The 17,889-nt window shown below is 43.8% G+C and overlaps 1 protein-coding gene across 7 annotated transcripts; it reads right to left on the bottom strand.

The window, feature by feature from the left end:
* Nucleotides 1–1,573: 1,573 nt before the first annotated feature.
* LOC308470321 (NACHT, LRR and PYD domains-containing protein 3-like) lies at nt 1,574–17,043 on the bottom strand. Of its 7 annotated transcripts, XR_013982368.1 has the most exons (8): nt 15,631–15,830; nt 13,239–13,527; nt 11,513–11,533; nt 8,575–10,291; nt 7,256–7,342; nt 6,442–6,609; nt 5,736–5,972; nt 4,232–4,575 (listed from the first exon to the last, which is right to left on the bottom strand). XR_013982368.1 is itself a non-coding variant. In XM_080993472.1 (7 exons), the coding sequence occupies exons 2-7, from the start codon at nt 13,507–13,509 to the stop codon at nt 4,476–4,478; spliced, it is 2,364 nt and encodes a 787-aa protein (XP_080849598.1). In that variant the 5' UTR covers nt 13,510–13,527; nt 15,631–15,820; the 3' UTR covers nt 4,232–4,475. The 7 variants fall into 7 exon arrangements, 4 of the variants coding, with proteins under 4 accessions (XP_080849598.1, XP_080849599.1, XP_080849597.1 ...); XR_013982366.1 differs by lacking the exons at nt 5,736–5,972; nt 15,631–15,830 and adding an exon at nt 1,574–4,125 and having other exon boundaries at nt 4,245–4,575; nt 13,239–13,869; XR_013982367.1 differs by lacking the exon at nt 6,442–6,609 and having other exon boundaries at nt 15,631–17,043.
* Between the last annotated feature and the right edge of the window lie 846 nt (nt 17,044–17,889).

A 17,889-nucleotide genomic window follows, 5' to 3' on the forward strand; every position in this document is an offset into this window, starting at 1 on the left:
ACAGAGGAGGACACGATCACTTCCTCCCAAGTTTCCCTGTACTTTCATTTTTGGTGAGGACCAGGTCCAAGAGAGATGACCGCCCCCCCCTTGTTGCTTCTTCCACCTTCTGGGAAATGAAATCGATCTTTTCCTTTTGAACAGGTTGTCCTCTTAATTTCTACATTCCAGTCATGAGTCTTATCCCACCAGGTTTCAATAATGCCTGTTAAGTCACATTTGCAATCCTGTATTATGAGCTCAAGTTCTTCTTGCTTGTTTCCAATACTCTGTGCATTTGTGTAAACAAAACTGAAACCACGAGTCATCCCCCTGCACGCTGCTGCCTCTGTCCCCCTCCATAGGTCTCTCCTTTCTTTGGGGAACCGCAGAAGAGTACGGACAGTACTCTATTAAGCAATCTGTGCCCTGTATTCTTCTTTAACAAAGGATGCAAACAAAAATGCTTGGACTGATGGAACAATCAGAATAGCACAACTGCTCCCATGATATTAAAAAGTTTAAAACAAATTGGAGTCACAAGAGTAAGGTGCTTCCTAAAAATACTTAACTGAAGGCCAGGATAGAGTTACATCATCAGCCTACAATGGAAACTGTATAATGAAGGTGCCAGACACATCTCAGCGGGAAGGGAAGCCTGCAACTTAGGGGCTGCCACAGAGAATGCCTTCTCTCAAGCCAGCCCCTGAAAATTCTGAAAAAGTCGAACTACCAAGGGGGCTCCCTCTGCTTCTGAGCAAATGGGTACCTTCCGTGCAAAATGGGATGCTCAATATGTCCCATTCATTTCCCAGAGATACTAGCACCATCAAGCAGGCAGGGGTGTAGATAGCTGCTCCGGCACCCAAAGCGACGGGGGCAGGGCAATCCGCACACTGGGGCGGTTTCAGTATCCGCCCAGGGGGGCGAAGCGGCAAACTGCCCATGGAGTTTGCCTGGTGGACACAAGCCCCATGCTGCCATTTCAGGCAGCACAGGGCCCTGAGCCACGTCACTCCCAGGAGCATAGCTGTCAACCTTCCCTTTTTTTGCAGGAAATTCCCTTATTCCAGCACCGTTTCCCGCTGCTTCCTGCTGCTATCCCAGATTGTTAGATATCCTGTAGACTGTCCCCGGGACAGGTGAGGCTGCTGATCCCTTATTTTCAAATCTGAAAGTTGACAGCTATGCCCAGGAGTGATGGGTGGCTTGGGCGTGCTGGCCAGGCCACGCCCTGTGGTAAGTGCCGACCCCCGTGGTGTGCCATTTTGTCACCCCCCTCAAGGATGACATCTGGGGTGAGCCACACACTCCGCAGCCCCCTTCCTATGCCCCTGCAAGCAGGTACTCCTGCTATCTCTGGACGCCATGAATCACTTCCTAAGGCCATAACTAAGGGGAAATGAAGGCACCTGTGTTTCAGTTGTGTAATTCTAATTGAAAGCTGTTTAGTGTCTTGCTGCTGTCTGCTGAGCACAATTGCAACATTCCATAAGCACACTGGGGCTGTCTCTTTTATGATGGATTTTTAATATGACCCAACAATCATGACCCAACAGTTTCTGAGAACAAAAATCCCTAGGGAAGCACAATAAAATGTTACATCTGCTTTTAATTAAAAGCCACACTGTAGCTGCCACGTTCAGAAGAAATGCAAATGTTTGCTGGGGATGCTTTTCTAAAGGCACCATCTGAGTGGAAGAACTTCAATTACAGATGACTAGACTTTATCAGGGGTAGCACCCAGGCTATGGACCTTCATCTCCTTGAAGCCACTTTAGGCTGAAATCGTCCTATGTTCTGATGGCAATGCAAAACACTTCCCACCCCGCCTTCCACCTCACTTCCCATGCTTCTCTTTATGAGTTAGTAATAAGGGGAAAGAAGACTAGGCACACAACAACACACATCCCACTGATTTCAGCAAAAGCGATTTAAACATTTTCTTAACTCTCCCATTAAAAATGCTTTACTTTGACTAAAATGTGTCACTTAAGGGTGGGATGGAAGGTTAATTCTTATCCCAATCTGTACCAGATCTGGGATTTTAAAATGTAGAAATGTGGTTTTATTGTTGGGTGCTTTTATTGTTAATCACTTCAGGATGTTTCATGGGAAGCAACTCATAAATGAAATGAATAAATAACAGTGCACTTTTTCTTAGTTTTAATGTGACATTTTGCCATTTATTTTCATGGATATGCTCTACTTATTTTATATTTTGAGTCATTATATTAGGTACTATTAAAATCCACAAATAAACATTAAATAAAACACACAGAAAAAAATATGAAGGAGGCAAATGACATGCATGAAGGAAGGGATGTTCATAAAAATCAGCAGATAATGCCAAGCTGTAAAGGGTAGCTAAGACCTTAGAAAACTGAAAAAGGAACTGAGATTTTCATGACAGGGCGGAGAACTACTAAAAAACTAACAATGAATTTCAGCAGAGATAAATGTAAGGTTCTGTATTTGCACAAATATGTTATTTATTTATATTAAGGAATGAGGATGTGTGATAACTGAGTTGATAATGGTACATGTGAAAATGAACTATGGCAGGCATCCCCAAACTCGACCCTCCAGCTGTTTTGGGACTACAACTCCCATCATCCCTAGCTAACAGGACCAGTGGTCAGGGATGATGGGAATTGTAGTCCTAAAACATCTGGAAGGCCAAGTTTGGGGATACCTGATCTATGGTTTCTACAAGTTAACAGACCATGTTCTTGGAGGACCATAGAAAAGTCCTCCTGGATAAAGCCAACAGCCCATCTAGTCCTGAATCCTGTTCCCACAGTGGCCACACAGTGCAGGAGGATTCCATGCAAACCCCTTCCTGATTCACCCCCTCTATATAATACACTCACTGTTACTATATATCAATATACAGCTCTGCAAATTATTTTGACTAGGGTCTGAACAGGACCTGGATTTGTTGTAGGGTTGCCATATGTCCTCTTTTTCCAGGACACGTCCTCTTTCTCGTGGGTATGTAAAATAAGTGTTGTCATAGCGATCCAAAGTTATAAAGTAGAAGTTGGCAAATGTGTCCTTTTTTTTGATCTTCAAAATATGGCAACTCTAGAAGATACCATAACATGGTTGCCAACTTTCACATTAGTGGACAAATATTGCAGGACTTGTAATAAAGCTATGAGAATATTTAGTTTCTATCCACTCATGGAGATGTGAGTAGCCATAACACCTTGCTTCTTCATCTCATTTTAACAACTACAACTGCCTCAGCAGCTTGTCAGCTCCCTTGGCTGGGAAGTGTGAAGAACAGCAAATGAGCCTCATTTTGCCTGCCCTTAATCGCGTCCAGCTGAGCAACAGCCTTTCTCAACAGCCTTTGCTTTAAGAACAGCAAAAGCAGCTGGAAGAGAGGAGTTTTGTGTGACCTGGGGAGGGGGGAATCTTTTAATAATTTCATAAACTATGTGCCCCTGCTGCTAAATTTGATCTTTTTACAAGAATTTTTATGTATTGCGGTATCTTATGTATTGTAATTTTGCTGTTATCTTTATAATTTAAGTAATGATTTATTGTAATTGTTGATAGTGGATTTCTATTTAATTGTTATTTGTTGGTATTTTGAAATTTATTTTTATAGGGTACTATTATATTCTAATGGGACTGTTGAATATTACTGTACAGTGGTACCTCGCAAGACGAATGCCTCGCAAGACGGAAAACTCGCAAAACGAAAGGGTTTTTGGTTTCTTGAGTTGCTTCGCAAGACGGTTTTCCCTATGGGCTTGCTTCGCAAGACGGAAACGTCTTGCAAGTTTGTTTCCTTTTTCTTAAAACCGTTAATACAGTTGCGACTTGACTTCGAGGAGCAACTCATAGCACGCGGTGTGGTAGCTTTTTTTGAGGTTTTTGAAGACTTTGGTGATTTTTGAAGCTTTTCCAAAACTTTTCCGACACCGTGCTTCGCAAGACGAAAAAAAACCGCAAGACGAAAAAACTCGCGGAACGAATTAATTTCGTCTTGCGAGGCACCACTGTATTGGATATAAGTTGTTGATTTTAAGCCATATTTTTTTATTTGCCTTATTTCTGTTGGATTGGTTCGTTAATAAGATGTGTGATCGGTGTTGTTTAATTTTGTTGTTTCTTCAGCTTCTAAACTGCCTTCTGTAGAGCAATATAGAAAGGTGGTATACAAATTAAAGTGAAATTAAAACAAGGCTGCTAGGTTGAGTAAGAAAATACTAAAAAATAATAATAATCAGATAGCTGATCAAAGTGCTTACTTTTTAAATCCAATGACTGCTCATTTCATCCTTCCTGTTTGGGAAGCAATTTCAACAACTAAAGTTGGCAGCTCTGCATCTGAGCCTTAAAGCTGCCTTTCTTTCTTTTAAAAAAATGTTCAGCTCTAGAACTCCCATCCTGCAGCTACAAGCACGTTTACCTGATTCAGTACAGTGCTGCCCTTTGGTAACATGACTGCTGTTGATCCAGAGCATACAAATTAGAATGTGTCACAGCCACAACAAAAAAGGACGTCCTGACTTAGTTAACTTCTTCTCTTGCTGTTTCAAGCGTTTCCTTCCTTTTTCACCAAATCCATTACTACCCAACCTGGAAGAAAAGGAAAGATAACCAGAAATGAGTACAAATGAATACAGTGGTACCTCGGGTTACACACACTTCAGGTTACGTACGCTTCAGGTTACAGACTCCGCTAACCCAGAAAAGTACCTCGGGTTAAGAACTTTGCTTCAGGATGAGAACAGAAATTGTGCTCCGGTGGCGCAGCAGCAGCAGGAGGCCCCATTAGCTAAAGTGGTGTAGCCTTATTGGAGTTCACCGATTGGGTCTGCATTGCTCCGGGACAGGAGGAAGGAAGTCAAATGACACTGAGTTGGTTCAAAGAAAGAGTTTATTCTGCTCTCCGGATAGCAGAAGGCACTTGCGTGATCAAGTCCACAGCAAGTCCAAAGAAATGACAAGTTTCATGCAGTGTATATATCCTCCAGGCACCTCTCCCCCTTCCCCAGCCACGTCAGCTTGTACACACAGGTTGACATCACAGATGTTCCTGCTCCGGCACTCTTAACCATAAAAGGGATTTCCTTCCTGCACTCCTGACCATAAAAGGATATTCCTGTTCCTGGAAGAGGTCATGATCTCCGGGAACACGCTTTTGGCGTTTTTCCCGGACATCGGTCCCCACGTATTTTGTGGTGAGCACATAAGATAAAGTATTGACGTGTTTTCTTTGTTCCCCTAAAGAGTCAGGGTCATCCCTCCCCGTGACTGATAAAGGAGAGAGCTTGTTTATGCAATTGTGTCCTTATTATGCTTTTGCTCAACAGCTCAAGTTTTACGCATTTTAAAATGCTCTCTTTTGAAAGAACAAAAGGGGTGGGGGGGTTGAGTCAGTTTTAAACTTGCTACACAGAAACCCATTCCTTCAGTGGTGCTTCAGGTTAAGAACGGTTTCAGGTTAAGAACGGACCTCCGGAACGAATTATGTACTTAACCTGAGGTACCACTGTACCAGGATTTGAAGCTGCAGTTTTTATGAGTGGGCTGCAATGCTACCTTCTGTCTTCATATCCTATGATATGAAGTGAGCAGCAGAGAGAGGAAGGATCCAGTGATTTAACTTAAGGTAATGAAGTGAGTGATATGTTTTAAGGGTATGCAGGAGCTCGACATATGTGACTGAGGCAGGGGAAGGGAATCTCAAGCCCAAAAGCCGAATGCAGCCCTCCAAACCTCAGGACTCTCCTTACTTAGGTTGTCTTTCCTCTCTCCCTCTTCCTCACTGACACTGTTCCACACCCTCAAGTGTGTTTGCTTGGCTGCAATGTATCCTTGAGGCAAGCAAGAAGCATCATCACAACTTCTTTCTTTCTTTCTTTCTTTCTTTCTTTCTTTCTTTCTTTCCTTCTCTTCCTACGTCCAAGACACCATAGCTTTAATTGAATCTGGCAAGTCTGTAGCATGTCTTCAGTTGGCCAGGAGCAAATCTGGTGGGATGAACTGGGTGGTTACACAACTATCAATCTCTATGTTGGACCTAAATGAGAGCAGGAGGAGAGCGTGCTAGCAGAATGGAAAGTTTTACTGGCTTCAGCTTTTGGCCTTACATCATGTGCTCAAACCATTTTATTCCCATGTAAAGGAACTGGAAACAGCAATTTCCCTTTTCTTTTAACCACCCTCTGTTTCTGGATGGAAATGTGTGTGATGTCAGCATAAATGTGTGTATTTGTTATGTTGAAATCTGCTTATAAAGAGCAAACTCTTCTGGTGACAAGTTGTAAGGTCAGATATGCTCTGAGAAACCTGCTCTTAATCCTTTGCCATTCAGTCAAAATACTCCTCCCATCCTGCCACTTCACTTCTTTGGCCTCAGGAGCGACAACAGCAAAGCAATCCTATCAGTTTCCTGGAAGGCAAGGTTAGTTCTCTCTCCCACCCTTTATCAGCACTTACGACAGAACAGTCAGGCTGAGGCAGGTCTCCATGAGGTGGCGGATGAAAGGCACAGAAACCTCTGAGAAGGAGTTGTCTTGAAGGTTTAGGGTGCAGAGCATGTGGCTGGTGCTCAGAATAGTGCAAAGTTCTTGGGCGCAATCATCTGTGAGGTAATTCTCATGAAGACTGGCAGGGACAAAATGGACGCAAGGTCATAGACAGATCACACACTATGTCTAAGCACTATTATCCTTTCCTCAAAGCTTTGGTGAGAACAGACTCAAAGGAATATATAGTTACAAGCAAACTATTATTCAGTCTACTTCCAGAATTTAACTTGCAACTCGAAGCCAAGTTGCCAGCTTGAATAGTCCGTATGAGGAATACCTAACATTCCTCTTTCCTCATTGCCTTATGTGCCAGAAGGCATACTAGGAAGCTACTGAGCCAGAGTGCTTTCCTCCCCCCACTTTACTTGGAAGTGGGACTTGAGCAGTCATTAAGAGGAAATTATAAGGAGATGAGCTCTGTATCTCCTGGAGACAACTTGTCTGCTGATGTGGAGCTGTCCCTGGTCCTGTTGGTCTTGTTCCCAGACCTTACTCTGTCTTTGCATCCTGCTCTCAGCACCAGTGTCTGGCTACTTGTGTCTAAAAACCCTTCCCACTGTGAAATTTCTCTCTCACTGCCAGCTAGTTGCATCCAGACTCCCACAGACCCTGCACCCCATTGGAATAGTGCGCAGATAGCAAATAATCTGAACTCCAAGCCCACAAAGATGTCATACATACACCCAACTTTTTGTATGTGTCTCTGCTCCCTTGTTACTTACTTTAGAGTGGTCACATTACAGTCTAGTTCCTTCAGAGTGGCACAGAGAACATGCACTCCTGAGTTTCCAAGTTTGTTACTTCCAAAGCTATAATGAGAAAGACAGAGAATGAGAAAGATGAAAAAAGATTCAGGGCTGATTCTTCAAAATCTAGGAGGAATATAAGAAGGTGGGTCTGCATAGTTGGAACTGGACCATCCAATGTAGAAACTTAATAGCTCACACAGAAGTGTGAAATCTCCACTTCCTTATGAAAAGAACAGGCTTCTAGCCATTTACAGAGAAATACTTGAAAATTAGGGATTACTAAAAGTTTGTGTATGAGGAAGTGGCTTTCTGAGGGTGCTATGGGCAAGAAGGATCCCACGCTCTATTCCCTTCCTTGCCCCTACACACTTATTGCTCCCCAATGCGTTCCTTCTGTTCTCCAACCATGGTACTGTTTCTGGTCCAAAAACAACCACAAGCCAGAATTCTGTCAAAACTAAAATGTAGCTGTAATACAAATTGGAATCTATGGTGAAATTTGTTTTGACTGAACACACAGAGATTTCTAATTGCAGGTTTTTGAGTTCTGTGAAACTCTAGAGCGGCCAAGCAGATGGGCACTCTTACCACAGTGCCAACCAATTCTAGGTGTTAGAGAACAGAACAAAGTTTTTATGGGGAAGGCTGGCACCTGTGTACTTAGCGGAAAAATAACACACCTTCCATGCACTCCTATGCATAGCTACTGAAGGGTCCTATTGAGTTCAAGGAGATTTACACCCACGTAGGTGTGTATGGGAATATAGCCTTTATTTCCTTATTTCAAAATTTCTATTGAGAAATAGAATGGTGACCAGGAATACATTAGTTACACCACCATCAACATTTATTTTTCCAAGCCCAGTATGCATCTCCCAACTACATGCATGACTTTGCTGGTCTAGGATTTTCAAGCCAGGGAAACCAGGGGCTTTTCGCCTTCTTGTGCATACTATTCTAGGCAGGGGGACAAGGAGACTGCATGAGCTTTTGAGCCAAAGATGGAGACTGGAAGGGATTTTGAGCCATGGTTACTGACAGCAAGGCATTTATACAAGGAATATATTGCCACACTGATTTCATATGGTTTCAGAAATGGTGAAGAAGTGAATACATGGCTATTCCACCACTACAACACAGTGTGCTTGAGTCTGGGAGTGTCTTCCTTTGACAAGTAATCCTAGTAACAAAGGGAAAAACAAATCAGTGCCCAACCCAAAGGCTCTCCACTCAAATCCTGAAATGCCTGGCATTTGCTGTTCCTAAAAAAACAATATGATGGCATCACTTACTTTAAAGTTGTACAGTTTTTTATTCCTGGAGCCAAAGCTCTCATGTGGTAAGACATCAGCCTGCAAAACGTTAGATCAATGGAGTGATCCTCGATTTTACTGTGCTGCAAGCAGAACGCCAAAACCCTGCAGTCCAGCACCGAGAGCATCTGGTAAGAAAGGTTAATATTCTGGAAATGATGCATCACACGGTTTGCAAATTCTGCTTCCTGGGTCTCAAACAGGCAGTGGAAAAACTTCAGCAGGCAATGACCTTTTCGAGGAGGCTCCTCAGTCGCCACTTCTTCTGCTCTCTGAAGCAAGAAAGGCTTCACAAGGTCAGATGTCTTGCACTGCAGAGTCTGCTCAAGAAAGATGCGCACCTTTTCACTGCTCAGGCCAAATACGAAGCATACTGTTAATGTTAAATGCTCATTGCCTGGCTTCTCGCACTCAGCTAAAAGTGTCTTCAAGTCCCCCATACTGTTATCTGAAACTTCTGTTGAGTCCTTCTGCAGAATATACCACATGGCAGCAAAAAACTCCTGGAAGCAGAGATGGAGAAAACTGTACAGGTTGTGCCGGCCAACCCCCCTCTGGAATGTTCTTCTGTCTAGAAACAGGTCTTTAAGAGCAGAAACCTCCAAATGATGCTCCTTGAGATCCTGCTCCTCAAAGAGGATTTTCTGTCCCAGGATGCCAGCCCGTGCCAAGGAACAGAGCCTTCCGAGCTCATTCAGAGAGGAGTTCTTCCATTTCGCAGAATCATGCTTAAGAAGATTGTGAGAAAACTGTACAAAGACTTTTGTTGTGGTGTCCAAGGTGTCTGCAATCTCGTCTTCAGTTTCCAGTTCAACTCTGATGACAGAGCAGATGATCCAGCACACCATGGGGATGAAGCAGATGGTGGAGACTGCACTGGTATTTTCAATGAATCTCAGTGCTAGGTTGGCTTTCTGATCATCTTTAAAGAACTTGAAAAAATACTCACGGCGACCTTTCTCAGTGAATCCAAGGATCTCAGCAAATCTCGGAAACTTCAAGCACCCATGCAGCTTCTCTGCAGCACCAGGTCTTGTGGTGATTAACAAGTAGGATTTGGGCAAAAGCTTCTTTCTCAACAAGCTGCTCAGAACACCCTGTATGGACATCTTTGAATAAGGATCATCACAGAAACTGTCTCCTATGAGCTCTAAGGAGCAACAAAGCTCATCAAAGCCATCAATGATGAAAAGCAGCTTTTCAGGGTGGGCTAAAATCCCTTTCACTGGGGCATACATGTCTTGACACTGATCTACAATAAGATCAGCCAGGCTGCTGGCATCTTCAGCAAGGCTTAGTTCTCTGCAGCGAATACAGAACACGTAGTCAAAGACGTCCTGGTACAGCTCCCCAGCAGCCCAGCCCAGCATAATCTTCTGCACGGTCATTGTTTTACCAATACCAGCAGGTCCTTGCAACACCACAGTTCTTGGGGCTATTCCCGATTCATCAGGTTCAAAAAGGCTTTGTATATCAGTTGATGAATAATTTGAACTGTTGGTTTCCAAGATGTCCATGTGCAGCCTGCCAGTAGCAACCAATTCATGTTCCCTCTGCTTCTGAGGCCGGTGTTTTTTGATGATAAGTAACTCTATATAGCGGGCATTTAATGGGGTGCTCTCACCAAAGAGACTGTTTCTGTCCTCTGTTAGCAAGTATTCTTCCTTCACGTTCTCAGCATACTTTTTTTTGTAATCTAGTATAGACAGAGAGAAGGATTAACCACCTGCCATGGCATTGCAACATGCTTGCCTGATGCCAGGCCCCCCCTTGATTTCCCAGTGGTCCCTTGTCTATGCAGACCCTCTGAGTTAAATAACATTTCTTTTGCTCAAGACTACCAAGGTCTGTGTTTGCAAGTTTGCAAAGTTAATAATAATAATAATAATAATAATAATAATAATAATAATAATTTATACCCCACCCATCTGGCTGGGTTTCCCCAGCCACTCTGGGCGGCTTCCAACAAACTATTAAAAATACATTAAAACATTCAAATACCCTGAATCAGGCATACCGTTTGCCTGAACTGTTTCTGAATTGTTCCTATCATTGGGGAAAACCTAAACTAGCATACACCTCTTTCACTTTGGCTCTACTTTATGGGATCTGTATTTCCCCCCATCATAAACAAGATATATATTAAAATGTACTGACTCATGGGCATGTCAAAGTGCACACGGCTGGTAAAAAAGTGTCTGTAGTCACAGAGGGGGAAGTGGGTGTGGTCAATTTGTGTCTTTGTTTATTAGCATTGGAAAGAACAAGTTTTCAGAAAAACCTTTTGGCATCAAAAGGTTACGGCAGGGGATGTCTGGGAGTGATCAGTATTTTAAAAAATAAATAAAAAGTCAACTTTGAAGGGAGGGGCTTGGGTACACAGAAAACCTTTTGGCATCACAGGTATATCTGTGGGAGCAGAAATTAAACAGATTAAAAAAGAAAAGGAGGGGCATAGGAGCGAGCAATTAAAGAAAGCTTACTTAAAATAAAAAATTCAAATGTGGGGGAATCTTTGGGAGCCACAAACAATCTCTTGGGAGGCCAGACGCCATTTTAGAGCTCATCGACAATGCTAGAAGAATAACTCTAGTCCTGTTCTGTCTAGCACCAGCTCTCTATTACCACTCCCTCCCCTCTTAATACTGGTACAGTGCAATATTCCCAAATTAGAGAGCGATGCAAATACTTACATCTTCCAGAGGCCATGCTTACCTGATATCTGCAGTTATGCCTCACAATCCTGTGGTTATCCAATTTTGTTTGCTTTTCTCCTTCGAACATATTCTACAAATTACTGAGCCTCGAGAGTCTTCTTGGCTCTCTAGGCTGCTTTCGAAAAGTTATGACAAGGGAGCCACTTATCTTGAGTTCTAGACTAAAACATACAATGGCTTACGATGAGGTGCTTACATACCTTGAAATTGCTTCCCAACCTCTGAAAAAGAAATAAAATAACTGGTCAGACATTTTTGTATTGCGATCAGTAGGTTTTTAACTCTGGTGCTCATAATGTATAGGAAACTTGAAAGGATCACTGTACATACCAAGCCCCTTCCTGAAAATCTGAGTTCAGGCCAGCTTTGAGACAGGCTTTGGGGCTTTAGGTCAACTAGCATTTGGAATCAAATTCAGTTCTATATCATCTGCATCACAGGTGGGCAACCTGCAGCAAGGCAGCCCCATATGCCCATCCCAACCCTATTTTATGCAGCGCCCACCATGCCTCATCCCTCCATCTGATCAGAGTTCTTTCCTTCCTTTTCATTTCCTCCTTCTTATTGGCGCTTAAAAGTCTCTCCCTCCCTTTACTATGTAGTTTCAGAACAAATGGAAGGAACTGTATTTTAGCAAATGAAAGTAAACTGACGGTGTTTAAAAGCATTTTGCTTGGTTGAATGGCTTGAGGAAAGTAAGCCCCCCCCCCCCCCCAGCTATCTGAGAACATTTTGGAAGGTTTCTGTCAGAAAGGAATTATTTTCACTTGGGCTGTGTCTACACCAGGGCACTAATGTGAACACGAGTAATTATTTTCTCTGTGTGTATATGTATGCCTTCATCCACAGAGGAGCAATTTCAATTTAATGCCTCTAAAATCTATCTCAATGTTTCCAGTCCTCAATAGCAGTGGAGCTTGATGGGATGTACTGCACTGTATGTTGCTGTCCTTGTCCCCTCAGTTAGTACGTTCCTGCCCATGGTAAGTTCTGGATACCTGAGGTCCCTTGTGGGAATGCAAGCAGGTATTTGTTTACCCCTACATGCACCTTTTAATTTTTTGTAAAAAAATAAAAACTGAAATATAAGTTTTAAAATATACCAGATTTACACAGAACAGTCAGAAATAATTTTTAAAATATGTGTGTGTGGCTCCAAGCCAGGAAATCTAGGCCACCTGTAGGCTTGCTCACAGATATGTGTTCACCTGTGTGCACACGTTCCAAATTATTTTATTTTATTTTAGAAATAACAAGTTTTCATATATACCAGATTTTCACAGAAGAGCAGTAAAAAAAAAAAGAAAAAATGTGTCACCCCAAGTCTGGAAAGGATTTGTGTGAAGGGCTGCTGTTTCCTTTCCTCCCCTTTTCCCTTCCAGCCTCTTGTTACCTGCAATGGCAATTTTTGTTTTGTGCCAGAGAACTTCCACAGAAAGGAGTCACTTTTGAAAAATAAAAATACAATGAACTTGTAAAATTGTGAGGTGAGCAGAGCTAGGGGTGGGTGAACAGCCTCTAAGCCATGGGTAGGCAAACTAAGGCCCGGGGGCTGGATCCGGCCCAATCACCTTCTAAATCCAGCCTGCGGACGGTCCTGGAATCAGCGTGTTTTTACATGAGTAGAATGTGTCCTTTTATTTAAAATGCATCTCTGGGTTATTTGTGGGGCCTGCCTGGTGTTTTTACATGAGTAGAATTTGTGCTTTTATTTAAAATGCATCTCTGGGTTATTTGTGGGGCATAGGAATTCGTTCACGTATTAAAAAAATCAAAATATAGTCCGGCCCCCCACAAGGTCTGAGGGACAGTGGACTGGCCCCCTGCTGAAAAAGTTTGCTGAGCCCTGCTCTAAGCGATTATTAGCTATACTGAACTGCAGTCAATTATATAGCACATTATATCTAGGTGAGTACAAATCCATACCCTTGCTGAGTTTAGAAGCATTGTACTTGAGACCAATGTCTTCAAAAATAGTTATCATCAGGGCAGCAGCCTCTTCCTCATAAAACTCAACCAGAAGCTCCACCATCTTCTCCCGAGTTGCCTTCTCCATCCGTCCAAGTGGAATATTCTTACCCCCGGGAGCTGCTGCAGTACGCAACTTAAACTTAAACTTCTCAAAATCTTCTTGGCCAAGATCCTCTAAGGCGTCTAGTAGGAAGTCCTGCATAGTGGCTCCTCCTCCTGACTCCATCGCCAGCTCACAGCCAGGCTGCAAGCAAAGAACCATATCAAGTGCCAGAAGAAAAGATGTCGCCTGCCCATCATGCAGTAACTCACACGAGAAAGGCCTCTGGAATACATTTTGTAGGTTCCCGGGTGGACAGAAGGGAAGGGAATAAGACTGACATCACATACCAACTTTAGGATCCATGTGTGGGTCTTTACCGTACCCATATTACACAGAAGCAGCCCACCTAGCCATCCACTCTGTATTTACATCTGCCACTGCATATTTCCAAAACAAGAACCACTTTGGAACTGTACTGCCTGAACAAGGGATGTAAATCTGCAATCCAAATCCATTTATGTGGGACTAAGTCCCAGTTAATTAAGTAGGACTTACTTCTGATAGATGTGGTTAGGATTGTCCTGTATTAATAATCTTCTGTGGAAGCGTGCAGCGAGGACGTTTTTGCCCGAAATTGGGTTTAACGGGTCCACAAGATGCGTGGCAGACTGGGAAGCTTTTGCTTTTGACCCAGCCCTCTAGAAGCAAGCACTAGTGAGGTCTCATCAGCGCCACACCTTTAGATAAGCATTATCCCACTTAAGTCAGTCATTACTTCCCTCAAAGCAACCTGGGAAGGAAGCATAGCTTGTTAAGGGCGCTGAGAGTTGTTAGGAGACGCCTGTTCCCCTCATGGAGCTACAGTTCACAGAGCAGTTCTAACAATTACTTCCTTTTCCCAACGAACCCTGGGAATTGTAGTTCTGTTTGGGGAACACGCATCTCCTAAAAGCACCCACAACAAACTACAGTTCCCAGGCTTCTTTGGGGAAGCCATGACTGTTTAAATCAGGGGTGCCCAAACTTTTTTCAAAGAGGGCCAGATTTGATGAAGTGAGCATGCATGAGGTCCGACCAGCTTTTTAAAAGATTTTACCCCAAGACATATACTACCACGGGGGCCGCATTAAATCGACCTGGCTGGACATGCCTGGTTTAAAGCATGGGTGGGCAAACTGAGGCCCAATCACCTTCTAAATCTGGCCCGCAAATGGTCCAGGAATCTGCGTGTTTTTACATAAGTAGAATGTATCCTTTTATTTAAAATGCATCTCTGGGTTATTTGTAGGGCCTGCCTGGTGTTTTTACATGAGTAGAATGTGTGCTTTTAATTAAAACGCATCTCTGGGTTATTTGTGGGGCATAGGAATTCGTTCATTTTTATTTTTATTTTCAAAATATAGTCTGGACCCCCACGAGGTCTGAGGTCAAAGTGACGAGGTACTGCTTTAAATCCTTAAAGAATGTCAAAGAAATAAACAACTATCTGACTTCTAGAAGACATCTGAAGGCAGCCCTGTTAAGGGAAGCTTTTAATGTTTGATGTTTTCTCATGTTTTTAATATTCTGTTGGGAGCCGCCCAGAGTGGCTGGGGAAACCCAGCGGGATGGGCTGAGTATAAATAATAAATATTATTATTACTATTATTACTATTATTAGGATCATAATGAACTAGAAAGAAATCACCTACTACTCAAAAACAAGTTTGGTTTCTTCCCACAACCCTTTCTCCCCCGCTCGCCCTTCTGAGCAAAACACCCCCAGCTTTTCAGACGCGCTCTACAGCTCGGCTTCGGTCATTATCATCAGCCAGGTCCTGCCTGAACTATTCTTTCTTCACAAAAGGTTTCGAGTAAGTCTTTCTCACCAAATGCCTGTCCCTCTCAGCTTTCACTTCGTCTCCGCCCCAACAGGAAAACACCTCCCATTCCGCCCAGCCGCCAGGCGGCCTTGTGGGCTTGTCAGGCGCGACCCTCCCGCCACCCCGTCCATTGCGACACGAGCGGGGCGGGGGTCGCATTAAACAGCTGTCTCGTCGTTTATTCAGTTTCAAGTGGGCCCTGTTGCCCCATTTCCCCCGCCCACAGCGCGACCAGGCTTGGCCGCACCGGCGGAAACACTCCGGCGGACTGGAAGGCGAGCACATTCCCGCCACCACCCAGGGGGAACTTTCTTCCCAGCTCCTAATGGCGCCTCCTTTGGCCGCCCACGACCTACTCGTTGCCGTCTCTAGGCAAGGCTGGCTGGCGTTGCAGAGGCATTTGGGGCGGGGGGGGGGACAGGACGATGGGCAGCAGACTCACCTCTCCGGAGTCAGTCCAGGATAAAGAAGCCGAGCGAGAAAGTGAAAGTGACGTGGCTCAGGCGGCGGGGGAGGGGGAGAGAGGTGCCCTCAGTCAGGCTTTCGATTGCACATCAGGCATGGCCAAACTTGGCCCTCCAGATATTTTGGGACTACAACTCCCATCACCCTTAGCTAACAGGACCAGTGGTCGGGGATGATGGGAATTGTAGTCCCAAAAAACATCTGGAGGGCCAAGTTTGGCCATGCCTGGATATGCAGTGCGGATAGAAGCCTTCGCCAACCTGGTGCCCTCCAGATGGCATGCATTGCGACTCCCATCAGCCCCCAGCTATCATTGGTGTGCTGGTTTGGGGTAATGGGAGTTGTAGACCCAAACTTCTGGAGGGCAACAGGTTGGCAAAGGGTGGTGTGTATGTTGTTGCACGCCCCCCCCCCCCCATTTCTCTTCAAGGCCAGCGAGCGTTTTCGGTTGGTGGCACAGACCATTTGGGGCTCAGCGTAAATAGAAACTGCACTCTTTCAGGGGGACGTCTATTGTTGAAAAGGCAACTTAATAAAACAATAAAACTGGTAAAAAATAAATGCAACTTAATAATTATTTAATTGGTTATTTACCACCCTCTGCCCTAAAGTCCCAGGCGGGTTACAGCATTAAAGGCAACATTTAAAACAACCACTCACCTATTTGTCTATAAATAACATATTCACCTTGGACTTTACTTCTGCTTAACCTAGGGTACCCCTCTGCCAGATATTGTTCGACTACAACTCCCATTGCCCCTGACCTTGCTGGCTGGGGCTGATTGGAATTGTAGTCCAATAGCCAGAGGACAGTGTTGGCTACCCCTGCCTTGCACTTTCACTAAGGGAAAGGCACAACTTGCACAGAATACTGTACTCTAATGATGGGTTGTGTCATTATCAATGAATTGCTTGCATTTCAGAAAACATTCTATGACTTCTTGTCATCATGAGGAATTTAGTATCACTGAATCAGTGTGTTTGTTTCTGAGAACCATTGTTCTGATTCCTATTCTGAAACAAAATGCAGTTTTCTTAGTCTTCATTCATCCAGGATTGACCAGTGCCTTTTCCTTCCATGCAGACTTCCCCCCTTTATTTTATTTTATCTCTTTATGTGTTTCCCACTTTCTTTTTGGGAAACTGGGTGGCCAAGGTGGGGTGTTATGTGATGCACATTTGTAGAAATTAGAATCAACACCAATTTGAAATAAAATGTAGCTGGTTGTATGAGGGGCAGCTGAAAGGCTGACTGGAAGCTCCTCTTCCTGTTTCCATTCAGGCTGCCAGAGGAGAAACAGTGGCTGCACCATGGCCAACAACATGTCTAAGTTCAGGTAGGTGGCCGTGTTGGTCTGACACAATAAAAATAAATAAAAAATAAAAAAATTGTCCAGTAGCACCTTAGAGAGAACAAACTTAGTTGGTCTCTAGGGTGCTACTGGACAATTTTTTTATTTTTTTTTGAACATGTCTAGCTAGGATAAGCTGAAACCTTTACTCAGCCTCAACTCGGGAGACCTGGAGCAGGGCCTTTTCCCTAGTTACACCCAAGAGCTGCCTCATGTTGTACTTAAAACTCCCTTCCTCCTTGCCCACTGGCCATGCTGACTGGGGCTGACGGGAATTGGGAGCCCAAGTATATCTGGAGGGCCACCAGTTCCTCATCCCTGCTCTAGAGGCATGGATAGCTTTGACATGCTCAGAGTTTGTGGCATGGTGGATAAATGGTGGTTTGCCCCAGCTTTCAGTGCCTATTGTTATTTTAAAATTAACTAATATATAACTTAGGCCAAAATAGGCATCTAAGCAGTATACTATTTATATCTATTTTTTATTATTAGTTGTTCATTTGATTTATTACCCAGTGCTCACCATCAAGTTCACAGCAACTGAGCCAAATCCAACTACCTGGTCCTACTGGTAGTAGCCAGGGCAGATTCTCCCACTAGCACAGTGGGGCTACCCTCTTCTCTCTCTGCATCCCTGCAACACCTCCTCCACATGCACTCGGGTTGGAAGAACCCCCAGAACAGCACATGGGGGATATTGTTCCACTGGGCGAGCAGAAGTGCTTGCAGTGACAGGTCAATCTCCTAGCACAACACTGAATTCCACAATATTAAAATAAAAATAAATTTACACAAACATTTAAAATGTTTATCTATGGATACACTGGGGAGCTGCAAGTGTCCACCAATATTTTCTTGGACACTCACACTATTCTGGCATTGGA

This window comes from Podarcis pityusensis (genome assembly GCF_964106645.2).
Source record: "Podarcis pityusensis genome assembly, chromosome: 2".
Classification (NCBI taxonomy): domain Eukaryota; kingdom Metazoa; phylum Chordata; class Lepidosauria; order Squamata; family Lacertidae; genus Podarcis; species Podarcis pityusensis.

What these genes read in the sequence shown, in the direction of transcription:
- LOC308470321 (XM_080993471.1), bottom strand. Translation starts at nt 13,545, where the DNA reads ATGGTTCTTTGCTTGCAGCCTGGCTGTGAGCTGGCGATGGAGTCAGGA. An exon ending in GGTTGGGAAGCAATTTCAAG is followed by an intron (nt 10,292 to 11,512) that starts GTATGTAAGCAC and finishes TGTCTATACTAG; the next exon opens with ATTACAAAAAAAAGTATGCT. An exon ending in CTCAGCCTGACTGTTCTGTC is followed by an intron (nt 4,576 to 6,441) that starts GTAAGTGCTGAT and finishes CTTTTCTTCCAG; the next exon opens with GTTGGGTAGTAATGGATTTG.